Source organism: Blennius ocellaris (genome assembly GCF_963422515.1).
Source record: "Blennius ocellaris genome assembly, chromosome: 19".
NCBI classification, from domain to species: Eukaryota; Metazoa; Chordata; class Actinopteri; order Blenniiformes; family Blenniidae; genus Blennius; species Blennius ocellaris.
Window position 1 is genome coordinate 19,639,643 of NC_137668.1, and position 26,406 is coordinate 19,666,048.

The 26,406-nt window shown below is 39.5% G+C and overlaps 1 protein-coding gene across 1 annotated transcript; it reads right to left on the reverse strand.

Annotated features, from left to right (window-relative positions):
- Nucleotides 1-104: 104 nt before the first annotated feature.
- apbb1ip (amyloid beta (A4) precursor protein-binding, family B, member 1 interacting protein) lies at nucleotides 105-26,406 on the reverse strand. Its single transcript, XM_080515195.1, has 14 exons — nucleotides 26,274-26,406; nucleotides 20,260-20,319; nucleotides 18,802-18,889; nucleotides 16,666-16,952; nucleotides 15,082-15,159; nucleotides 12,889-13,048; nucleotides 6,396-6,517; nucleotides 5,365-5,439; nucleotides 5,105-5,248; nucleotides 4,477-4,587; nucleotides 2,095-2,193; nucleotides 1,882-2,005; nucleotides 1,735-1,796; nucleotides 105-1,137 (listed from the first exon to the last, which is right to left on the reverse strand). The coding sequence occupies exons 2-14, from the start codon at nucleotides 20,317-20,319 to the stop codon at nucleotides 484-486; spliced, it is 2,064 nt and encodes a 687-aa protein (XP_080371321.1). The 5' UTR covers nucleotides 26,274-26,406; the 3' UTR covers nucleotides 105-483.

The following is a 26,406-nucleotide window of genomic DNA, read 5'->3' on the forward strand; positions in this document are numbered from 1 at the left end:
ATGTAGAAAAATATTCCTGGATTTCTTGCTGCAAGCAATGATTTGAAGGTTTTATTTATGAGATTTAATTCAGACAGCAGTCATTTGAAAGCACACAGTGTAGTCTCTGGAGTTTTTACAGTATATACATCCCTCCAATACCAACATTTACACAATCCAATTTCATTGAAGTATGATGACAGGTTCCAACGTTCATTAAAAGCAACTGTCACAGATATTTCATTATGCTTCCTTAAGGTACCTTTAAATTCAATCGTGTCTAAAAATCAAGCTTCCAAAGTCTTTTACAAGCCCAGAATAAAACGGTATATGTAACAATATCTTTAAACTCTTTGTTCTTTTGATTAATTAAAAAAGAACGAAGGATGAATGTCTTGTAGAGATGCCATCTGTTGATCTCTCTTAAAGTTCATCTTCTAATAAAGGCTGATTAAGTCGCTGAAGATCGTCCCATATTTATGCAGGATGGACACCATGCTGAGGTTAATGATCACTTCGCTTCTTCTGCATGGCAAGCATCAGTTCTGACATGAAGTTCCCATCTCCTCCTCCTCCTCCTCCTCCTCCTCCTCCATGCAGCGATGGTGTAGTCCTCTTTGGAGGAGCTGGCGGCCTCTTCTTGAGTGACCCAACGGTCTTGGGGGCTGTCCGTGGGGCAGCAAGAGGTTGGGCAGCAGGTGGTGGAGGAGGAGGAGGTGGAGGGGGCGGAGGGACCCCGGCCCCTGTGAACATCTGCTGTGATGGTGGAGGTGGTGGCAAAAACCCACAATCCGGTGGCGGGGGTGGCAAAGACTGGGCCCCAAAGCTAGCTGGGGGAGGCGGCAGTGGGAAAGAGTTCATTGACGGCGGAGGAGGTGGCAGGGAACCGAAGCCGGCGGCCGGGGGAGGAGGTGGGAGGAACTCTGGAGGGTCCTCCGAGTCGTCGTCGGTGGGTGGAGGCGGCGGAGGAGGAGGAAGGTTGTCCATGGCAGGTGGAGGTGGGGGGAAGTTGACTGGGAATTGTTTCTTCGGCAGAGTGGGTTTTGCAGAGCTCTTAGCGGCCAGGGGGGGCGGCGGAGGAGGGAGGACCGGGTCCGGAGGGGGTGGAGGAAGGGTGGAGGGTAAAGGTGGAGGCGGAGGGGGTAGATTTCCAAAGTCCTGAGTAGATGCAAGAAAATGTATTAATGCCAAAAATACTGAGGTGACTAAAGTGGACATGGGAAGTTAACATTGTTCTGTTTCTAGATGCTTTCTGTCAGCGTTCATCAAATGTGTACATTCACTCAGAAATGTACATGATGTACAAATTGAAAGCTTAAAGTTACTAACATTAAACTCCCATCTATATTGCAGTCTATTTAGCCTAGCCTTTTGATCCTGGTTTCTGTATGATAGTCCATTTAGCTGTTTCCTTTTACAAGGGTTGTCATAGCAACACCGATCCCCAGACCCCCACACTCCGAAACAAGACTATTTATAACAGCTTATATGTGGATATCAATCTGTTGATGTTCAGAATCTTTGTTAGTCAGGTACATAGTTTCATGCAATGCCCAGTCTTTTTTTGGAAAAGAGATAATTGTGATATTTTTGATTGGCATCCTGTTGGGAAGATGCGATTCCAGCCAGGTGACCAATCATAAACTATAAAAAGGGATTTCTTAGGCTGACTTGGTAAATATTCACTCATTATTCCTTCGTCCATCAGCCAATGACTGAATTTGCATTAAATCCTCATCAAAAAGAGCTGTTTACCTGAGAAATGTGTCCTGCTTGAGGCTTCGGGGCGTGTCCATTGGCCTGGCTTGGTGATTTGGCTTTGTGGAACAGATAAAGAATAACAATAAGTTGTTTGTAATCATGAAGCACCACAGTTAAGGAGGAAAATGTCTGTCTTGCTACCTTTGATGGTGGGCGAAGGTGTTGATGGACTGGAGCTGGTTGGAGCACTAAGACTCGGCCACATGGAGCTCATTGCCGACTTCTTCTGCGCTGTTTTATAGTTTTCATAAAGAGATGCGCCGTACTAGAAGAAACAGATCACATCTTATGCTTTAGGCTTTCTTTGTGGGAGGAATGTGTTTTATCTTTAAGAACAGAGAAGTGCAGGTTTACCTTTGCAATCCGTATGCCGGTCACCCAAAGGTTCATGGACCAGGCGTCATCGCAGCACAGATACTTGATGTACTGAGATTCCTTCTGAATCTGAGGATGCTGCAAATACATATATTATTGTAACAAGGTTTGGAACTTACACGTCAGAAAATAAAGCTTTGTATGTGATTATTTCGGGCAATCAGGTGCTCATTTGAGCAATTTGTTCAGTTCTATATCGAAGCATGAACACCCATCCATTCATCCATCCATCTTCTATCCCCCTTATCAAGCATGAATACCTTCATCTTTTATAATATGTATCAAAAATGTACACAAATTCGTATTTTCTAACACTATACATTAACTCTGCTGAATTTCACAGCAGATCACAATGACACTTATTTGAACTGTAACCACAAGGAGGCAGAGTAACTCCAAAAGCAAAGAGTCAAAGGGCAACAACAGCTCAATGGATTTATAGATTCAGTTTCTGTTGTGTGGCTGAAATCTGTCAGTGTGTGTGGACATGAACAAAAACCAGACATCCAGAACTCGAGCATGTGCTCCTTATCCAGAGGAGCTTCATACTAATGACTGGATTGATGCTCAGTTTCCTTTTATTTTGACTTTTATGCCTGTGAATGAACACAAACGCCAACCACAATATGCAAACATTAACAATAATCCAGCATTCATTTCTTCTCCCCCTGAAGAGGAAGTGGCGTTGATAGCAGTTATAAAAGTTACACAATGGGGTTGGTATTACAGACCGCCTCCAGCAGCTGAATACTTCTTTACTAGAAAACCGATGAGGCCAGATTGCTTGGCCCCTTCGATCTATCAAAACACTGATTGTTGACATTTTTACAACTGAAAACAACTTCAGTTTTATTCCCAACAACCTCCCACCATCCAAAGCTCAAGATTACAAGTTTCCTTGTAAAGTAGCAGCGAGGGTGAAACTAAGCCGGCCTTCAGAAACATCCGCCCTGGCAGGTCATTTCCTTCGCCCTTGCAGCAGCGTCTTTTTTCCCTTCAGTGTGAGCCTTGAGGATTCGCTCCCTCCCTTGAAGGTAATTCAGCGTCTTTGCTTCTCTAAGCTCTTTTTTCGCTCTGCTCCTCAACATCTAGTCTAATGGTCTGTGCTGATTCTACTGTTTCCCAGACAAGATAGGGGAAAAGAAAGAAAGCAGACTTTCACATCCCTTTAAGACCCTTCCACCAACCCATCTAATTCTCATCTTTTTGACTTGTCAGCATTTCTCGGTCCCGAATTACTACTGTAAGTACTGCACATCACAGCTACTATTCCCAATTTTAAAATACCTTTTTAATTAAATTCATGGTGCCGCTGCAATAAATTAGTATAAAGAAATATATATAAAACAGTGGTAATCTTTTTTCTTTTTTTTTTTTTTTTTTTCACTTTTGGATAAATTAGTTTAAATGTCTCCTTTCACTTCTCCAAAGTAAACTATTTATTGCATTTTACATTTCCTGTAAGAACAGCTGTGAAGCCAGACACCAAGATTTAAAATAATTGGTTCAGCATTCATGTGAATAGAAGAATGCAGCAAACATAGGAAGATAAATTGTGGATAAAAAAGTAGCCTTTCAGAACTTTTTGTACAAGAGGGGACATTTAGCTCAATCCTAATATGATTTTTGTGATGAAAGAAGAAGGAAGTTGGTTTCTGATAGGAATAGAGTATTAATAGCATTGCATATTCAATGTAATATACAAGATAAAATCATCATATAATAGGAATAAGTCAAGTTTAAAACTAACTGACATGATTGAAAAAAAAATACAGTTCAAGCTCTTTTGCCAAATGTGAAACAGATTGCAGGGCTTAATGTAGGGGAGTATCGAGCTTTCACAGTAAAAGCCTTTGGAAAGATTTCTACAATCCCAATCGATCTTAATGGATCTTAAAAGGCTTTAACAGAATTTTTAATCCACCGTCCGATACCGTTTTATCCAGTTCAGGGTCGTGGGGAGTTGAGAGCGATCCCAGCCAACTAAAGGTGAGGCAGGCACACACACAGGCAATTTAGGCTCATTAATACCAAAACACTTCCATGCAGTGATGTATATGTGTGTGTCAGGTTTGATTCAACTGGGTGGCTTTCTCACTAATCCCATTTAACTTTGTTTTTTTTTTTCAACTTTAATGGCTATGAAGGTCGGACAAATAATTTAGCAGAACACAGGACACTTAAACCTGAACACGGTAATTCGGTAAATCTCAATATACACAAGTCTTTGCACTGATGTCCTCATCTATTCTATCCACATCTTTTTGTGAAGTGAGACTTGCATATTTGCTACCAGAGGTCATTGTGAGTTTATCACATGCAAAGTTAAACGATGCCTTGCTTCGAGGTGAGCAAACCTACCTTGAGAACAAAGCAGAAGTCAGTCGGGGCCTTGTATTTGCTCCTGAAGTCTTTTGCGTAGTAGACGTTTAAGTTGTCGAACTGAACAAAGCAGACAAGGTCACGAGATGACTGAAAAAGAAGAACAAAAAAAATGGACGATTATGTTACAGGTTTGTTCCGCACTCTCTTTGTTGGTTTCTTTTTTGGACATTCTGATGTTTGCTGTGCTCACTGAGGTGAATATCAACACTATATATACAGTAGTGGAGCATAATATACGAGCGGTATGTTCGATAGCGAGCGCTGCCAAGAGATGGAAGATATACAGTAAGTATGGTGAAGTATCAGTGGGGAGTAGAAGTCCTACTCATATTCAGCAGTGCGTGAAACAAGAACGGGGCTGATAAAGCAGAAAGACTCAACACTACATCTGTGAAGTCCCACGAAAAGACAGAAAAAAAAATGCAATATTACATTTCATTAAAGTTTCAGTTGACATAGCAGATGTATATCTACATCTCCCACATTTCATTACTCAGTTCGATGAACCTCATCTGAACACATCATGAATTACAGCGTCAACAACTACAGGCGTCTATATTGTCTGCCCTTGGCCCTCTAATGATGTCCCTCTTTGACCCCTGACCTTGGTCTTCCCTTTGGGTACGTAATAAATTCCTGAGGCCCTCAGCTGGAAGAGCCGCTGTTTCCAGGATTTTTTGCCATCCTCTTTGAGGTGCAGCACCCCTTCAAGATCCGGCACAATGATGGAAGTTCCGCAAAAGTTCTCCTGCAGAGGTGCAAAGGGGGGGTAAAGGGGTCAATGCATGGAAAAACCAACCACCACTGTGTGTGTGTGTGTGTGTGTGTGTGTGTGTGTGTGTGTGTGCACAAGCCTTTATTTACCTGTATCAATATTTCTTTGTCCTTCTCTTTTATGTCTTTGAGAGATTTCTTATCCTTCTTCCACAGATAAAAGTTCTGCAGAAATCCAACATAAAAGACATTTATCCAATTTTTAATCACGCACAAAGTAAAATCAATTCTTTATGGATTGCTGTGTTAATTTTTTTTTTTTTTTTTGGTATTCTGCACAACCTCAGCTTTGTACAGTCAGTAAATATTGACATGCTACCTCACTAAACTAAGGCATGAAGTTTGAGCTTTAAGTGTTTCTCCCATGTTTATGAACTCTCATTTTTCAGTTGCTAAAATTACCTACGCAATCATTATCCTTTATATTTTATTTTTTGACACAAGCCTTCAGTATTTCCTGATTTTAAAACACAGCTAAACATTTAAGCAAAGACTAGTCATAACATCTTCCTAAAACCTCACGCGGCTTCACTCTTTTGTCCCTGAACTACTTTGACTCAATTTCTGAGGGTACGAGAGGGAACACTGTTTGGTAGCTCTTGTCAAAAGTTGAAAGAGTAAATTAATAAGGACGTGCTGTATAAAACACAAGGGTACGGGGAAGAAATGATGGAGTACTTAAAGGCTGATTTCCCTGCCTGACTATTTGTCTCGTCCGACAGACCGAATCCATTAAATACTCTGAGATTATAGAGGGGTCCCATTATATCAACAAACATGCCAAAGATCCCACTGTCTTTTGCCTGAAGCTGTTTTTTGTCTGATATATTGCAGCGAGGACATAAATGTAAGAGGTCATCCTGCGTGGCGGAAAGACATCTCATAATTCAGACAACAATTCAGATGTGAAAATAGCCAGATGGCGCTGAGCTGAAACAACGTGGAGATAGATTTGCACAAACTCGGGCCAAGAAAAAGGAACTAGCCCCGCGCTGGACTTTTGAGATATCACATTCACGTCACTTCTGATCACTCAGTATGGCTGCATTTAGAAAGGTGAAGCAAGCCGGTGGGGGTGATTTATACAGTGAGGTGGGGTGGGAGGGTGGATGACGACTGACCTGTGGGTTTTTGAAAACCTCAAATTTTTCCCCTCTCTCTTGAAAGAGGATTTTGTTCTCGCTGTCCCTCGTCCACGCTAAGAGTGGCTCCACAAGGTTTTCGTGGTCTTCAAACGTCCGCTCTGCCAAAACAAAAAGCACAGCGACAGTGTTCAGATTGCTCACTTCAACCCCCCCCCAAAAAAAGAATAGAACCACTTGACATGATATGATTGTGTTTCTGTGGATTTTGAGATGAGACGATGTACTTCACAAGTAGCTGAAAGGCCTGCAGTGTAAAAACAAGCCCATCGTGTCATGATGGATGAGAGCTACAGACTAAAGTTCCAGAGGGTCAGAGGGCCCTTAAGCCGGAACAGAGCGTGACACCACCAACCCCCTTTTTTTTCTTGTTTTGTGTTTTTTTTTCCTTGGCTGTTCAGTTTCATTCCACATCTTTGCTCCAGTCTGAGATGTACTTTGATTCCTATGTTGTTCATCTTTTCTATGTCTGACGCCTCTGGCAGGTACAAAATGGGGGAGGTTCGAGTGCACGAGGCCAAAAAATAACCTTATAATGTCTCTGGAATTCAAACAAGGTTTTCTTTCTTTCTCTCTTTCTCTCTTTCTTTCTTTCATATTTCCATGTATTTGTGTATTTTCTTTTTTCATTTGTTTTTTATTCGGTCTATTTCTTTCATTGTTTTATAACCATATATGTATATGTATACATAACTTATTTATGTAATCTTTTAATATAATCGACTGTAACTGTGATAGCTGCTAAGAGAGATGCTGCCAAATTATCCTCTGTGAGAGTTCACGTTGGTTGTATTCCAGTCTTCCTCTCATGTGGGACTTCATGTAACGTTTATCCTTCCACTTACTGCATGTTATGAGTAAAACTTGCAGTAGTTGTTTTTAGAAAGTGGAGCAAACTTCATATTACCAGCAAAAAGTCAACAACCTCTCATCCCTAATAGGATACGATTAGCGTTTGCAACTGGACTCCAGTGAAGTTTTGCTCACAACAATGTGACCGTGAAGTGAAAGGAACTACAGTTTGCTCCGGTGTTGCAGCTCCTATAGAAAAAATATTTGCACAACTTCAAGTGGTTGGCGGTGACGGGGTCATTTCATGTAGCCGACAACAAACAACTGTCACTTTTCTGGAGAGTGCACATAACGAAGTTTAGAAAAGTTTTACTAAATGGAAAAAGTTTCTGTACATGTAGCATGAGCACAGCTCCGTAATACAGTTAATATATTGGCTGTCTCTTCCTCGGCAGTAAATCCACCTAATCTCTCTTCTGTCGGCTATAAAATATAGTTTGGCGGATTAAAACGTCTCGTGTTTGTTTTCTTACTACAGTACGTTATTATTTCAACTCAAACATACACTCCAGTCTTTTATCTTTGCACTGTAAAACAAGTTCGACCCGAGCAACTCAGCGTGCACACGGTGTTTGACTCTGCCACAGACTCCTTAAATCAGCTGAGCTCAGTTTGAAGTCACAGCTGTACAATTGTCTATTGCAAATGGGCTGAATTAAGGCCTGGCCTGGTAAAATGCAGCCCTCCCCCTGTGCTGGGAAGACGTTAAATGCCACTAAACCTCAAAAAAACACATTAAGTGAACTTCCCTCCTCCTCCTCCTCCTCCTCCTCCTCCTCCCCAAACCTCCTATCTGCCCACCCACACACTTTTGGTTTTGTGCCGGGCATTTGACTGGAGTTCAGTCACGGTCTCCAATTACAGGTTACCCAAGCAAAGGTAGGCATTAAATAAATTGCTGCCAGGGATCCAGACTACAGTTTGAGTATTACAATCATTAAACAGACTGTGCGACTTCACTTGTTGGAATGAGTTGCCAGGAGTAAGATTCTCTTTGAAGTGCATCAGCCACATGGAGCATTACAGTAGTGTGCATGGTGCGCACATGGCTGAATTTACCAGCGGGGATCTGTTTGAAGGCCTCTGCGGGTGTTTATTGGGCGTGATTCGCCTTGAGTTTTTGTTGATAAAAAAAAAAAAGAAAAATTAAAGGTCAGCTGTAATGTTAATCATCGGAAAACACATGTAACCCGCCCGAGTGGGTGTGCAGACAAATAAAAATATATATAAAGGGTACCACAAATGGTTTCCAATGTGAAGCTGTCATGATGCGTAGTTCCAACCCGGTCTCCTGCCCATGAGTCAGTCACCTCTTACATCAAGGCTTTGGGGTTTGTTTGCTTGGCTTGCAGCCTTTAAATAGCAATTTGTGTCAGACATTTCATTTAAACACGGACTGTCATTTAGGGAAAGTGTTGACCACTGCACTTGTTTTTTTGTTTTTTGTTTTTTCAGCTCAGGCTGCAGAAAGCTTCAGGAGTGGGAAAACAGGTGGGTCAAGGGGACACCTTTTCCCAGCTTTATTTAATTTGTTTTCCCCTTTTAAGTGTTGAGAAGAAATCACCATAAAGAGAAATTATTTCAATAAAATGCACTCCTTGGGAACTTAGCTAATTTTAAGTCGAAAGTATGATTTTATTTATTTTCTTTTTTTAATTAAATGTGAGAGGTAATCAGGATTATTAGCCTGTTCATCAATACCTGTTTTTTTCTTACCATTAGCATGTTTCATTCGGGTCAAGAAAAACAGTCAAGATATGATAAAAGCTACAAATAGTTTTTGCAAGTACAAGAAACCACAGTGCAGGTCATTAGACCAATGAAACTCTCAGAAAGCATCGACGGTATTAAATTGAATATCTTAATAAATACTCATGTTTGTTGCTCACTATCTCTTTGAAAGCGATGTCAAAATGAGGGAATGAAAAAGAGTTTTACAAAACATAAATAGAGTTTGTCTTGGGTGTCAAACATATGCCTCTGGGCCAAAAATTCCCCCTCAGACGGTCGATTCCAGCTCGTGAGATGACCTTACAAAGTATGAAGATTGAAGCAGAAACATTACCTCAAATCTTTCAATGAAAATAAGATAGTTTTTAATTCATTTAAAATGTACATTGCGCAACACAGAGATTATAGTTGTTATACTTTGAGGACAAATTTGTGACCACATTCTTGCTGAAGGTTGTGAAATTTCCTGAAGTGGCAGCCAACATTATTGACCTGGAGAAAAATGCTGTAACTGATACACTTTCAGCACATTTTCAAGAGCCAAATCAAACACAAAGTTAAGTTCTCTGTTGCAAATTTGGATGCTGTAAAAGTCAAAGACGACATATGAGCGGGAAGAGGAAAATCATTTTTTTCCTGGAAATTTGAGTATTCACTCATTTCATTACAATACAGCAACATTGTAGGGATTTTCCCCCCTATTTGCCATTTCAAATTTTGTAAAAGCTATTTACTTTATATTAAAGTATTGGAATCAGAAAATCACACAGAAATCAGAAGCACAAAACTCAAAGAAATATAATCAAAAAGAACAAATTTACCAAACTGCTCCTGTTCTAGGAACTCTAGACGGACACATATGTGATGGAAAAAAGAAACACACAACCCCCCCACCACAGACATGTCCTAATCACAGCTGGTGTAAATCAGGAGCAAGATAAAGAACACTGTTGGAAGAACATATCTAAAATACATTAATATCATCTATCATCTTAAGTGTTTATAATATTCTGAAGTTTCATTATTGCTGTCTTGTTGGCATATAAAGCTTTTGTCTTCACATACTCAGTGCAGTCCAAACCAATGAATCATAGAGATCTTGTTGGTGTATCATTTAAAAAAAATTGTAAAGACATCATGGATACTGAATCTGACCTGCATCACCTGAGAACTATAGTTTATCGTCACAATCAAAAATTGTAGTTGATACAAACCTACCACAGATGTACTATCTGCTGCTTATTCACCTTAGTTTGATTATTTATTGCACAAATTATAGTACTCCGCTGTTTGAGAAAATCACTGTGCGTTTATATAGATGAACAATATATTCAGTCCTCTGTTAGATAAATGTGAAGCTGAAAGCTAAACTAAGACATTCCTGTTCTTTTTCTCTCCAAATGGAATTTCATGGGGGGGTAAAAAAGTAATAATTCTGAGCTAATCCTTTAATTTTGTGCGTCACACCTGCATATAAAATTTCTTGAAGGATTTTTTTTTTTTTTAAAGCTAAATGGTATTGACTGGGATTTATTTCTCACTTGGGTTAATGGCTTTACCGTCGGTATTTCATTAAAAGCTGTTGCGGGAGGGAGTGAATCGAGATTGAAACGTCTCAAAATAGGAATAATCTCCGTAACAATCTGATGAAGTTGTAAGAAAACAGTGAAAACAGATGGTACGAAGCGGTCGGAGGCGGCTTGAAATAAATATAGCACAGGCTGCTCAGACGCAGGATTGAGATCATAAGGCATCTATTTCCGCATGACAGGGAGGATGACTGACAGTGTCCGATACAGCAAATTAAACCCACCTGCCTCCACTGCTGGTGTGTGTGTGTGTGTGAGAGAGAGAGAGGAAGAGTGGGATGGAGAGAGTATGAAAAGAGAGAGGAGGAGGTAGAGAGAAATAGATGGGAGTAAGATCAGTGTTTCATTGTGAGCTCGCTGCAGTGTGGCTGCCACAGTGCCAATAAAAACACAGTCCATCATCTGGACCAAGATGATATATCCCACCCTGTGGATGTGCGTGTGCGTGCGTGTGTGTGTGTGTGTGTGTGTGTGTGTGTGTGTGTGTGTGTGTGTGTGTGTGTGTGTGTGTGTGTGTGTGTGTGTGTGTGTGTGTGTGTGTGTTATAGAGAGACTATAACAATTCATATAAAAGCACACTAAAGGCTTAGGCTGTTACAGTGGTAATCTACCGCCATTGGGCTGAGGCCTCTCTGGTTCTGTTGATATATTTGCTGCTCACTCGGCGCTCATAGTTATGGTGTTTCTGCACTTCATCACCCACAAGTCACTCGTCAATGAAGCTGTGCCACGAAACGACAACATCTCGGTTTCTATGCTTTCGGCCAATTGAGCCTCAGTTTGGCTTTGATTTACTTGAAACTGTTTCTAGAAATACCAAAAAAGAAACCTATCCCGCGCACCCAAAAGACTCCCCTGAAGACAGTTAATTTGTCAGCAGATGTTATAAAACCACATATTGAAATACTGCGACGCTTTATTAACTAGAGGCCGCGCCTTAAGTGCAACGCATATCGTTGATGGATTGTTTATAGCACATGAAGGCTCCGTGAGCTGCTTCATCAGTTCCCCACGTCACAAAAAACACTGCCCCGTGTGTGAGTATGTGTGTGTGTGTGTGTGTGTGTGTGTGTGTGTGTGTGTGTGTGTGTGTGTGTGTGTGTGTGTGTGTGTGTGTGTGTGTGTGTGTGTGTGTGTGTGTGTGTGTGTGTTACTTCTCAGGAGACGTATCATCACTCACAACACGCTGATGAGACACGTCTTTATATAGCTACTCAAAGCCACATATGACTGGATTTCTATGTTTGGTTTACCGGTAAAATACATTATGAGAATGTGAATGCTTTACAGTCAGGCCAGAGTAACTTCAAATTTGAGCTTTAGATGATTTGGCTCTTTGAGAAAGAAAAAAAATAAATGCAGAAAATGTGAACGTATCTACACGTGGACAAAGACTTAAAGTGGTTATTGGAGACATTTCTATGAAGTCTCTGCTTGGGCAAATCGGTGAGTAATTTAGCTCACGTGAAGCTGGGAACAGTGGTGTTTCATTATTTTGTTTCTTTGGTTTTGATTAAATATATGGACGCATTATTGTTGTTTTCTCAGTATTGGAACATGCCAGAGACGTGCTTTCTTGTGTCCGAATGAGCTCCACTGCTGGTGTTTATGCTTAAGCAGGACAGACAGCATAAAACTTTAATGAGGATTAAATATTTAAACCTCACATTACCAACATCTCTAATTTGAATATGCAGGTTAAAGACTGATTATGATACAGAGAGACATCAGAGCAGCCTGAATTTGGTCAGCTCAAAGATTTTTGATTTCTCAGTGCGCCCTTAATGAAATAATAGTTATATTCCAGGATAATTACTTTTTTTTTTTGCACTTTAGTGACTTTCTAAAGTTTGTAACATTCTCTAATATGCCATTATTCTATAACATGATTAATATGTTTTCAAATGTAAAATGGACCAAAGTCACACATATTTCAGAATTTACCACTAAAAAATCGTTTATCTTATTATGACTTACCTTATGTCATGAACAAACATTTTGTATTGATATTGACCTTTAAAAAAAAAAAAAAAAAAAAAAAATATATATATATATATATTCAGTTCAGTCAAAGCAAATTAAGGAGCAAAACACAAGCTCCTGTGTGATTATAAAGAGTTTAAAGGTAAAGCTGTACACTTGTTTTTGTTTGAAGGAGATGTGAACAATAAGGATGTTACCAAATATGGTCACTTGCCCAATAAACAATTAAACCCAATCATTCAACATCACCCATTTCCCCTGTTTAGACTACCACGGCATCATTTGTGGGCACAATAGCTCACAGTACAGTAACTTACCGAGCTGCAGCTCGTAGTTTGTCTCACACAGGCTCCAGTCCACATTACAGTCACAGTGAGTCTTCTCAAACATGTTGTCCAAAACCTCCCGCACATTTTGTCTCTCGTCCACCATTAACGTCTTGGAGCCGCCATCGTCCGTCAGCACCTTCACCACCAACTAGGAGAAGAAAAAGGGGCCAATGTGGTAACTTCCTCTTTTTTTATTCTTCATCCTACTGACAAAAAAAAGTTTTAATGAATCTTTTGCTTGAGTTTTAGATCACAACAGGCCTCTTTTAGGTTCCATAGATAAGCACAGGAAGGACAAGTGTAAAATAAGAACACAAATAGTGCGAAAATGTTTTAATGTATTGATTTCTCTGCATAATGAATACATTATCTCTATTTTAGAGATTTTTCTGGTGAGCTGGCAGCATAGCAAAGAGGATGGATGGGTGAAAAACACCAACTTCGTTTTATGAATTTGACAGATTTTCTTTTGTGTTTTTTGGAAGAATAATTCATGAAGAAATATACAGCACTTTAATAGGATTTATATGAGAATAATCTCACTCTGGCTGTATATAAATGATAACATTCCTACATAGGCTACATATCCTACACATGCCTCAATGATTATTTTTTAACCTTGTTTATCAAATGACATACAGACAAGTTGTATTGTTTTAAATGTATACTTTTTGAAGATGATATTTTGTGCAGAATAAGGAAATGTTAAGCCTTTGTAAAATATCCATTAATGATAAGCGAGATAGACATTCATGGCTGTAGATTGAAAGTTCACAATCTCTCATTGAGAAATTCAGTAAGTGTGTCTTTCAAGCTGTATTTTTTTTCCCTAACATGCGGTTTTCCCGCTGTGAAAGACTGGTTAAGAGTTTCCAAGCAGCAGGTGTTCGGAGAGAGACATAAAATAAAGCATTTACATATGCGACTTGGTTTATTGGTTTATTCACCAGCGCTACAGTCACTGAGAGATTGTTTCTATTTCTTAATGTTAGCTATACCAAAATATTTAATGCATCAGCTCTCTTGTTGCTCCATTCTAGCTCTTTATTAATTTCCTCTCTATTGTCTGTGCTGTCTTCCTTCACCCTGCCTGCTGGCTGAGACTAATCTCACTCTGGAGCAATGCATTGCTTTCCCCTGCATGCTCATATGGCTTCACACTTCCTCTCATCTGGGCACAGATCCAACTTCGGAAAGCTGAGTAGTTTTACAGAACCAAGGGCGGCCGGTTGCTCGCCTTTTTGTCACAAAAATGGGAGTTTCAGAGACGCTATCGCAGGAGGATTTAGCGTTGGATCACATTTCATGTGTTTGAAAGGACATACCACTGTTCTTGGTGATATCCCGAGCAAAAAGTAGGTATTGCCACAAAACAAAACAAAACAAAACAAAACAAAACAAAACAAAACAAAACAAAACAAAACAAAACAAAACAAAACAAAACAAAACAAAACAAAACAAAACAAAACAAAACAAAACAAAACAAAACAAAATGAAAGCTGAGGCTGCTCTGAAACCTGATGGCATTTATCCACAGAAGATTTGACTGAAACCACCGAATATGCACCTTGCTTCCCTGCATCTAACATCCACCAGACAGATGTTCTTGCGGAAGTGGGCAGTGGTCTGTGTTTCGTCAGCTTACACACACACACACACACACACACACACACACACACACACACACACACACACCATGCTTTTTGCTATTTGCTTGAGTCTTTCAGATCTCAGGCTTTGAATATATATTTTTTAATTACCATCCACATAGGAAAATCAAAGCAGTAACACCCACAAAGAGTTCTCTGCAATGCAACACTTGTCACATTATCTCTCACATCACCTATGATTAAAGTACGGAGTGTCATCAGCATGAAACGCGGTTGGTTTTTGTGTCAACTTGCAGATTTTGCATGTCTGTGCTTTTGTGTGCCGCTTTGAAGATGAGAAAATGTCCACACAGAGGAAACCGTGCTGTCCTGCAGGATGTTGGCTGGATGAAAGTAGCCATCCATTACTTTGATTGATAGCTCCTCCAAAGGAAAGAAAGGAAGAAAGAGCCATGCTACGCTTGACCATTAAGTCTTTTTACGGTAACGTCCAGGTAGCCGTAATTCTAAGTCTCTTTATCGTTGCCAGCCGATGTCAGATCAGAGGACAATGCACCAATGCTCATCTTACCTTTTTCACTTTAGCTTCCTTCAGCTTCTCCAGAGCCAGCTTGATTTTGTCCGCTTTCATCTGCGCCTCAATTTCCTCCTGAATGAGGGTCGAGCAACAATGCAGGATGAGAATGTGGAAAAAGCAGATGTTCTTCCCAATTGTCTGCACTTGTTACAACATTTTACAAGTCACATTTGGCAGTGTACCTAATCTTAACCAGCTTTTGGAAATCACCGCTCAAATAATCTCAAATCAGTCCAAACAAAAAAACCCCACACACAATTATTCAAAAACCTTTCGAGGAATATTTTGACATTATATTCAACAAAATTACCAGGGAGATTTTTAAGTGCCGGATGCTTGAAACATCCTGAAAAGGCTTCAGAATTAATGTAGTTTGTGACAAACTGCAGTGCATCGTTAATTAAGATTTAAACATAGAGTTTGAAAAACAAATGTTTGGAGGTTGATAGTCTGCTGGTAGGTTAACTAACTAGCTACATAAGATATTTCCCCAAAAGTCTAACTGCAAGTTTTATGGGAAAATAGAGATAAAAAAAAAAGTCGCAAATAAAGGGGAAATCTGTCAATTTAATTGAAAATTTTGCTAAAATGTGGTAAAAATGTTTGACTTTTTTCCCCCCAATATAAATTCATCAACTTTTTGATTATAATCTTTCAGCAATCATTCAAATATCGTCTCAGGTTCATATGGCCTCAATCCTTGAATGGAAGTCCATGCAAGTGTTTCATATGGGGCGTCACGGCCACCCTGTCAGATCTCAATTAGCAGTGACGGCTCGCTGTTTTCTTCAATGTTTGGTTCTTCTAAATCAGGTGCACACGTATATATATTCTGTTGACAGTGCAGCTTTAATGATCTTGTACAGGTCTGCCTAACAATGACGCAGTCAGTGTCTCAGCCCAGCTGGTGTTTTTTTTACCTCAGGAGGATGAGGTAACAAGCTCTGCTAAAGCAATAAGCTCCCGTCTGGTGTGCACCTCCTTCTCTCTCACTCCAACCCCTTTTCTTGCTATTGATCCTGCTACACTTTGCTCAAGGCCGCATGTGTTTGATCTGTTCCAGACAGACTCTCTCTGCTGTTTGGCCTCACAAGTCTCTCTAACTGTAACAGATGCCTCCGTCCAGGAACAACGTCGCTATGATCTCACTGTCCGATTGTTATAAGAGCGATACCATTCTTCTGAGTTCCACAAAGACAGAAAAAAAAAAAAAGAAAAAAGAAATTTATATGCTGGGAAATGGCGATGTTTTTCTTGTAGGCTAATACCACCTTGTCACGCATGGCTTGAACAGCACTTACTCGTGGTAAACCAAGGCACGCCACCAATAAAAGAGGAAAAGATTGTGACATGATTTCTCTGTTTCTGGTCCCGCATGTCATAATTTAAGAGCCCAGCTAACTTTCTGTCCTTCGGCATCGTGGCATTGTCCTTGAAACTGCTGCAACCGAAACTAATTCACTAGTAGTCTGGCAAGCCTGGATTAAAACTTCTTGCAATTTGGATCAGTTCCCAGTGGTGGAGAGGTGAAGAGGTGATAGTGAAGACGCTGCTCGGATCTACCGCAGACTGACTAACCTTGGTGGGTTTTGCAGACTGGGGAGGCGGGGGTGGAAAGGGGGAGGCAGAGGAGGAGGAGGCAGTGCTGCTGCGGTTGCTGCTCGCTGGTGATGAAGATGAAGTGAGGGGTGGGGGCGGCAGGAAGCTGAGGTCTTTGGGAGGTGGCGGCAGGTCGGACTGGGACGGCGATGGCACCTTCAGGGCTTCGATCTCTGCTGCCAGTTTCTCCTCCGACGCGTTGAGGTCGGCCACCAGATCAGCCATGAGCGCATCCAGGTCGTTGTCCTCCAACTCATGGAGGGACTCTGGTGAGGAGGAATTACATGAAGTGTCACAATGATCAGTAAATACTGAAGAATTTGCCTTACTTCCCCCCCATTTCAAAATAATTGTTCTCAGTATTTTCAGGAATTTTTGTTTTTGCTTTGCAATGTGATCAAAGAGGCTTTTCTCTCATCTCATTTGTTATTCATCACCTCTCTACTTTTTCAAAGAGGAATAAAGACTGGTTGTATTGTGGAGGAAGCAACTGGTACCGGTTTTTATTTATATAAAGCTTACATATCAGGCAAGCTTTAGATTTGATTGCTTGCATTTGTAGCTTGAGTGCTACTTCTTTGATATGATTTCTTCTTCTTCTTCTTCTTCTTCTTCTTCTTCTTCTTCTTCTTCTTCTTCTTCTTCTTCTTCTTCTTCTTCTTCTTCTTCTTCTTCTTCTTATTATTATTATTATTATTATTATTATTATCATTTGGCCCACTCAGGCTCACTACAGAGTTAAAAGGGTTAATTTAAAAAAGGAAGTAAGAAGATTTTAAAAATGACATTATGACTAATATGACATTATTCAGAACAAGTAGACTCAAGCTATTTTTAAAAAGTGACCGAGCAGTGAATGCTGCGACTGAAAGATGGGTGAAGAACGACTGCAAGCTCTGAATGCCATGGTGGTAATATGCGTCAAGGACAGTGAGACTTTTTAAAAACAAAAATCTGAACATATGGGTGACAAAACGCAGGCCCATTAATGGAGGGGAATAAAGAAAAGGAAAAAATATGCCCAAAACCACACAGAAAATAGTCATTTGTTTTTTCTGTTTCCACATGTTTGGAAAGGAATTGGGGGAAGTTTAAACTCATGTAGTCCTACTCTGAATACAATAAATTACAATAAATTTGATGTATCCAAAATGTTGTTTTTTGCATCAGATGAAGAGGAGCCAGAGAAAAGGTGTGGGATGGAGGATCCATATCTCTCGTAGAAGAGTGAACTTGAACATCTATTTGCTATAAAGTTAGTCCAAAGCCAGTTCCTTATAACCAATATCATTTGTACACATGGAGAGCAACTAAATGATGAAATATTCTCTGGTAAAGTATCAACAGACACATGATGAGAATGAAAATAGGAAACTATAGTGCTTTTAAAGAGACTAAAATGACTTAAAACATACCTTTTTTTGCATAGATAATCTTGGTGCTAAATATTCAAAGACAATAAGAAAGTCATATTTCTATGGATGATTCCACAGATATCCATGTTTTCGTCAGGGTTAACATTGTGTTCTTGTCTATGCAAGCTGAAATCATCATTACATACGGGGCAAAAAGTTATACAAAATGTTATAACAAAAAACTGTGTTAGCAATGCTCCTGTGAGCATATTAATATGCTTATAGTTCCATTTATCTCCTCACACATTTATCTCCCCGGAAAGCTTTGGTAATTGAGTGTTTAAGAAAAAAAATGAAACCATGTCTTAGTGACTGATGGTTTAGTTTTGTCAAGGACAGTTTGTGAAGTCCTCTGAGACAAAACTTTGTTGTGAAGCTATGGCAGGCAATTTGAAAGCATCTAATGGAAAGACAACAGGGAGGGAAGTTAAAGTGTGAAAAGCATCAGAATCTCTGACCTTGCCTTTAAGATTATTACTCCTTGCTTCTGCCGTCGATTAAAGCCAGCGGCTCTAATCTCTGTCTGGAAACACATCTTTGAATCAGATACAGTACCAAGCAGCTGAGTGATGGGTTTTGGATGACTTTTTTAAACTGATGATATATTTGGCCTTGCACAACCGGTGTGTTGTAATGTGTGTGAAGAGCTCAACACCCAGCTCACTGTGTCGTCTCTACACACGACTAAATGTTTAGTCACCATTCAGGTCAGTGAAGCCGATGGAGAAGTTGACTTCCTTGGTGGGGCTGGGGAGGGACGCGGGCGGTACTGTTTCCTGCCCGAGACTCTGAAAGAAAGAATGAACAAGGCGGCGTGTTTATAAAAGTGTCAAAGCAATTTCTGTATGTGAACAACTTCCCCAGAGAGTTCGCCTACGAAACACTTTGTGACCTCTGAAACATAAACTGTCCTTAAACACAACTTGTTACATTTGATGTTATGTTATCTGTTTTTAGGCATTGCACCTAACAGAGCTTCTACAGTACGTGCAATTTGAAGCCTTCTCAGGGCGAAAGTGAGGTAATTTAAAAAGACTGGTCGGCTGGAAAACAACATCAAAGTGATCAGCAGGGTTTTTTGGGTTTTTTTTCATCAGGAAAAAGTGTAAACTGTTGCTGGCGCATGAGCTTGCCATCTGACCTTTCCTTGGAGAGAAAGTGTAATTCATGCTTGTTGAATGACCACAGAGTGTTTCCCCCCACTGAGACGGCAGTGTTTGCCAGTGTCGAGGGTCTCCATGATCAATGGAAGGTTTGAGTGACTTTGTCATCTTCTTTTTAAGTGCGAAAGTGTTTATAAGATATTAAGAGGGGAAATAGTGATGGGCAGCCAGAAAGAAATGTTTCTATGGCTGCATAAACTTTCCAAAAAGTATATTATGTTGGCACATTTTACAGTGAGAAAAACATACCACCATTCTGGATGTTTAAAAAAAAAATATATATATATTTTTGCTTTTTTCTTTAGAGGAAATGTCCTTCTTATCTTATTTACAATTTGGTTCAAGAGGCGGTGGAGGCAAGGTAAAAACCCTGACAGGTGGCAGTCACTCACACGCACTGATCAGTGTGTAAGCTACAGTCACCAATCAACTGAATCCACTTTGTAGGAAACACACGGGACCACAGATTCTGTGAGGCACCAAGGCCAACCACTGCTTCTTTTTGCATAGTTTATGTTTAATAATGAAAAAAATAAATAAATTACATGTTGTGGAACAATCACAAAATATATCTTTTCTTTTAGTTTTATTTCCAATTGTATACAAAAATATGAAAAACAAAATTGTAAAGATTTGTATCTTAATGACCTGATTAAAAATAATTGATGAAAAAAATGAATGTGTGAATTAATTTGGTTAATTGAAATGGTGTAAGCAAGTTACTTTTAAATGCAATTAATGCATTTAAACTCAAAACAGTAAGAAATGTACTAATTTGGACAAAAAAATATAATATATGACAAAATTCTGTAATAATAATTCTGAAATGAGAATGAAATGCAACAAAATATAATCTAATTAGAAAGCCAAGAAGCAGAATTTAATTAAGTTAGAACAATCTAATTTGAAAACTCTTCAAAAGACATCAGATTCATTTCTCTAATAATCCTGTATACTTCTCTTTTGCGGTTGTCATGGAAACGGCCTGCACTCACCTGTGTGAGGAGATCCATCTCCCCCAGCAGGTCGCTGAACATGGCGTCGATGTCGTCCATCTGAAAGTAACAACATGAGCGTCACACACCAAGAAAGAAACATCTCAAAAGGCAAACTGTGTTCCTTTGAAAAAGTGAAGAACTGAATCGATTGTGCGAGGCCGTCAGGCTCAACGAGGAAAAGAATGTGAAAAACATGAAGAACGGATCAATTTTCATGGGGAAAAACAACTTTTAAATGCATATGTACCGTTACACTTGACCGTGTGGCTGCTCCACTTTGACATGTGTGCAGCTGTGACTCGTGCCCTGCGGCTATTCAATCTTACAAAACATCCCCGACCAAGACTGGGAGAAGAAAAGTATGTATGCGGAACTTCCAGGCATTCGCTATTTGCCAGAACTTGTCGTGCCTTGCCGCAGACGTTAAACTGGAGAGATTTTGTTTTATTTCAGGTTTCTCTGATTAGAACAAATCAAATCTTTTGAAGCTGAGAGACCTGAGCCAATCACTCCACAAAGATATAGTTTGGTACTCTTAATAAAACAACATTGACTTGATATCATTTTGAAAATGTTCATGAATGTCAAACCTTTTCGCTCATACTCTACATGCACACAGTGAGAGTTTATCGCCATAAATATATTTACCAGTACTGGTTGACTTTGATCACTTCGTGTGGAAAAAAACACCAAAAAATGGAAAGTCAAACCATTGACAGCACAAAATATGCAAGCTTGCATAATTTTTCTCTCGAGACTGACTCATACATTTGAACTCTCACAGATTCATATACTTTTTAGCTCAGACATGGATGCACGTAGTGAAACGTCAGCATCGTCAAGGCTAATTGTTTGAGTTTAAAGTAGGTGCTGAAGCAACTGTGGTTTTTCCTTAAAAAAAACAAAAACAAAAACCAAAAAAAACCAACTCCCGAAGACTCAGTGGAGATTTACATCTGTAATTATGTGCAGCACGCTGTCTCTCTTACATGTATTATTTAAAGCCTCATTTCTCAAAGCAAATGTTATGATGGTCTAGAATGTGCAGTCAAAACAGAGCCACTGTTTTCTTTTCTTACAGAGGGGCAGTTGTCAGGAAAAGTGAAGGTGTCACAGAGAGTTCAGACAGTTTGTTCAACGTCTGCTGATCGAAGATATGTAATATAAGCCATACATGGTCTCCGTCATCTACTTCCTCCGGCATCTTCATAATGTCTATGGAAATATATCAATGTCATCTTGCATGCACGTTTGGTAATCTCATTCTGATTAAGTTCAAAAGAAAGTGTGGTGTCACAGCTGGATGAGCTCAACTGACTGTCACCATCAGGACTGTTGGTTTAAAAAGACATCAGTCCACACGGTCCATGTTTAACTTCTCAATCTGAGACTCCTTGTGAACCGGGATTAATCCAAAGTAGCTGCCAGAAAGCAAAAGATTAAGTAATTTTCTTTGAACACAGCATTTGACCAAGCACAGCACAAGTGTGTTTGCCAGTTTCATTTGTTATTGTCATTTCCACACTTTCTAAATATCAAATGTACTGAAGCACGCCATGAATCGAGGAGGAATCAAGAGCATTAGTATATTACTGCTCTCATGCGGCAACAGAAAGTAATTGACCCACTGAAACCAGGAGTGTACTCAATAGAGAAGTTTTTTTTAAATTTTATTTAATTCAGTCCTAAGAATAACTAAAAAATAGTAAAATCAGCTTTTTGAGCCATAACATCCACCCAGTTGGAAGACTTCTCTTCATAACCCCAAGAAGATGACTATTAATCATTCTTTTTTTGTTACGTTTTTCTTTTGAAGCTTTCACTCACAATTCTCACATGCAGTGAATATCAACATCTATACGAACCACCAGGACCTGGAGAATAAACGTTTTTATAAAGACACAATTGAATCTTCAACCATCCGTGACCACCACGGATTGATAGCTGTGGTTATGCATGTGAGAAAAGCAATTTGCTGTGCAGGCGTTTGGTGCTTTTTTTTTTTTCTAACAAAGTTTCAAAAACAGATAAAGGAGGAAGTGAAAAGCATTTAATACTTCGATACTGTCCTTTAGAAAGCTATATGAATGAAATATGAAATATTTTCATCATGAGGTGAAGGTGAACCATCTTGAGTAATTTGTTGTTTCAAAACCTTAAATAAATCACGTTGTGCTCTTTTTTTATTCGGAGACTACATGCAGACCTAATTTGCTTTGGAATGAGATAAATTGGTAGCATAATCAAAATACGTCTGTATTTTCACCACAGCTGTACAATCTTAACATTGTGGTGAAAAAAGTACATTCTCAGCATGAAAACGGTGATGCACAAAATACAACAAAATATCTAAAAAAAAAAAAAAAAAAGAAGCTTTAAGCATGCATGTGTTTTCAAATTCAAACCCCCAGAATGTCTTATTAACATTAAAGTAGCCAGCTTTTACTGCTACATTGCTGATGTCTTCATTTTAAATGTTTTTTTATTGAAAAATGTAAGTTTGTTTTCTTTGTGATTTTTTTCCACTTTGCGATGTCGTGGCAGCCTTGGTCTCTCCAGATATTTCCGCAGCTCATTTTTGTTGATACCTACATTTGAACCACTTTGTGTTAAAACATCTTAACATGTCAAGTGTCACTGTAGATCGTGATTAGATCAACATCCTCTGGGGGTGGATTCAGCTTGCAATCGTTGAGCACAGATAAGAACACAAAATGTATTGTGTCATACTCTATTTTTTTTTGTTTACAACGTGAGAACAGGCGCAAACAATATGCAGCTTTTTGACCTATTTAGGTGATTTTAGACAACCATATTGAAACACTTCGATTGAAATACAAACAGAGATTTGTGTTATTTTTATTTGGAAGCTAAAACCATTAACTTTAGTAACGTTGTGGTTTGCTTAAAAAGAAGCTTTGGGTTTGACACGAGTCAAACGCTTCACACTCTGTCTGCCTGCTACTGTAAATGTCCGCCCACTCTTATTCTCACTGCTTTCCCTCATTTGAATAAAAACCTCTCATCCTCTGCTGCGACACATTAGACATGCAAGCATTATTTCAGTGAAAGTTGAGCTTCACTGTTTGCCGATCTGCTTTTTTAGGATTTGCATACAACGAGGAAAAAGACATCGCTTGTAGGAATTGAATGAAAAGACTGCCGAGGTAAACCCTCAATCACATGGCAGAAAAGACAAGTGTGACTGATCGTGTTCCAGGCAGGAGTTCACACGGGATCAATACTGCTTCAGCTGCTAACAGATGGTGTGTGTGTGTGAGAAAATGAGAGCGAGAGAGAGCAGGTGGATGTGCTCTGTTTGAGCTGTCAGTGAAAAACTTCTGATTCCATGGATCACATTGAGCAGATTGTGAATTAAAGCTCTGGTTATGATTGTGTTTTTCAGGTTGGCGTAACTCCTTTGAGCACTGAGGCATAATTTCCAAATGATATGCAAGTTTGGGGCTTTTCTAGCCCTCGCAGCGTGGGGCCCATCCCCCTCCTGTCACACTAATTGCTCGTCCTCACGAGGAAGTGGTAAGGAGTAAACTTCCTGTCACCCATATGTTGCAATGGTATCGGAAATGGTGACAGAACAGTGGAGCCACCTGCAAGCTGTAACGGTACAGCTAATGTCACTCTCTTTGAGCAACTTTCTGATAGTCTTCATGTTCATGGGCCCATTCTGCAGCCGGCTCGATGCAAACAAGAGCGACATGTGGTTTTGTCACATTTGGACTGCGCTTCAGCAACCACAGTCAACTCCGACATAACAGAATCATTTATGATTGTAAAGGCAAAGAAGCTGAAAGCGTCTGCACAAATGTAAAAACAAGTAACAAGCGCATTGAAATAGCACTGCTTTTTGTGTAAATGGACCCGAAGAGTCAGAGGAATGCTTGTCCAGTTTTAAATTCCCTCTTCAGATTGCCTTGAACAAATGACAAAATCTATTTTACCCCTTTGAAATCTACCAATTGTAACTGTTAACATCCCTTTCACTTTATCAGCATCATTACCAGAACTTCAAACATTCTTTTTTTTTTGGGAACTCAATCAATAGATGAGTAATGAAAAGGTGATCATGTCAAGAGATGAACCCAAGATGAGGGAAAAAAGGAAAAGAAAAGTTGTCCTCGCTGTGGCCAAATGTGATGAAATACACCTTCTTCTCGAATACAGAACCTATTGGCTCACAGTCTAGGTGAATTATGTTATCAGTGATCAGAAGCTTGTTAGCACTTGTTCCTCATCTTTACTGGCGAAGCAGCACCTGACAATAGCCTACCTACATATTCAGCATCCAGAAATGAGAGCACTCCAGTGAGAATTATACTTTCAGCAAACAAAAAAACTTTCAAATAAAAGTTCACACTCCCCTCCAAACCTTTTTTTCTTCTTTAAATCAGCAATACAAGGGGATTTTTGTTGTTGTTGTTGCTGTTGGAAGTATGCGACCAGCGTGACTAATGGATACAGACGAGTTGTTTCTGCTTTGAAGTCTGAGTTCCATTTTCCACTTTAATCGAACATGTTCCTACAGAGAGACCAAATAGAGATAACAACTCTTCAGTTTGAGGTGAGGTGGAGGGAACAATGCTATCATTTCCATTCCTGTCAATAGGCACTGGGAGTACACCCAAGTTCAGATTGATGCACGTTTAGTCACAAAACTTTGAAGGCTCTTGTTGTATAGAAGAATACTGCGCCGTATTAACACAATGCTGTTGCTTTTTCGGAACCCTCATGGAAAGCATGTGATTTGTCAGCAAAAAATGATTTATAAATATCATTGGAAACATTTGTGCATAAAACCTTCTCAAAAAAACAACTACACTTTACTGACTAAAAAACTATAGCAAGCAAGCAACTTCTGCTTTCCTTTAGAAAATGAGCAATAATGTGAAATATATGTGTCAGCGTCTTTTTAAGCCCGTGCAGATGAATCTCAAGCTTCAGGCGAAAAAATGGAAAGCAGACGTCAAGCATTGTGCATTGACGCACAATATGTTTACTACGATGAGCAGAAACTCCTTCTCTCAGTCAGATCAAATATCTATAGGTTTAAAGCAGATGTGTTTACAGAACTGAATGTACTCTGTTGTAAAGTTGGCAAATTGAAGACGGGGCAGCCAAAAAAAAAACAACAACAAAAAAAAAAAAACAGAACTCCAATGTGAATAAAGAACGAGAATCAAAGCTGATATATAATAAAACACAAGCTCTTTCACACAATATGTTTGCAGAAGCTTTTAGTGTAAAACATTTTCAATAGTTCTCGGCTAAATCAGCTGCATGTGACTCATGGAGTGTTTCCACTGACTAAAATGTTGCTGCTTTATCACTTGACAGCACTCAGAAAACACAAAACAGTCTTTTTACTCCATTCTTCCAAAAAGGACATCTTCAATTATGTGACTTGCAACTCATTCACCTCATCTATCTAGTGATTTAATCTCATTTCAAGGGCCAAATGTATGAAATGTTCGTATCGTCAGTGACAAACTGACGGAGCCATTAGCGGCCAGTCCTATCAGTTTCATGTGGTTATTGAGTCATAGAGCAGTCTGAAATATGAGCGGGGTCCACCCAGTTGGAGAGGAAACAAGAACCCTCAAGATCTTAAATCCTTTTTGTAAAAAAAAAAAAAAATAGAAAATGTCTTATCACAAGAATGCAATTTTATTAAGTCTCATCTCATGCAAGGGAAAATATCCTGTGACAATCACTGTTTTATGTCAAGGTTTGACAGATTTGGAGGATTCTTATCTCAGCTAGTCAAAATGTGTCAGCCTGTGTAAGAGTTTACGTCTCTATTATCCATATATTATGTGGAAGAGTCCTTTGAGGGCCGTCACGGCGTCGCTTGGTGTGACAAACACAAAACTCACCGTCAAAGTCAAAAACAAACACAGTGTTCTTGCCTTGCGGTCACAGAAAAGCAGCTCAACATTAACTGAAGCCACAGCCGCCAAGTTGGCAGAGATGTAACTCAGTCAGAGGTAACTCACCTTTTTTTAAAGGTTTTAATCCTTGCGTCACCAGCTAGTTTCAGAATATCTTCTTCGACATCAGTTCCCCCACCGAAATATCGTTCTCCTAAAGGGCTCAACACTGAGAAACAGACGGTCATGAGCAGGCAGA

What these genes read in the sequence shown, in the direction of transcription:
- apbb1ip (XM_080515195.1), bottom strand. Translation starts at nt 20,319, where the DNA reads ATGGACGACATCGACGCCATGTTCAGCGACCTGCTGGGGGAGATGGAT. An exon ending in CGGCTTCACTGACCTGAATG is followed by an intron (nt 16,953 to 18,801) that starts GTGACTAAACAT and finishes CCTCCTCACCAG; the next exon opens with AGTCCCTCCATGAGTTGGAG. An exon ending in ACTTCTGCTTTGTTCTCAAG is followed by an intron (nt 2,194 to 4,476) that starts GTAGGTTTGCTC and finishes ATGTATTTGCAG; the next exon opens with CATCCTCAGATTCAGAAGGA.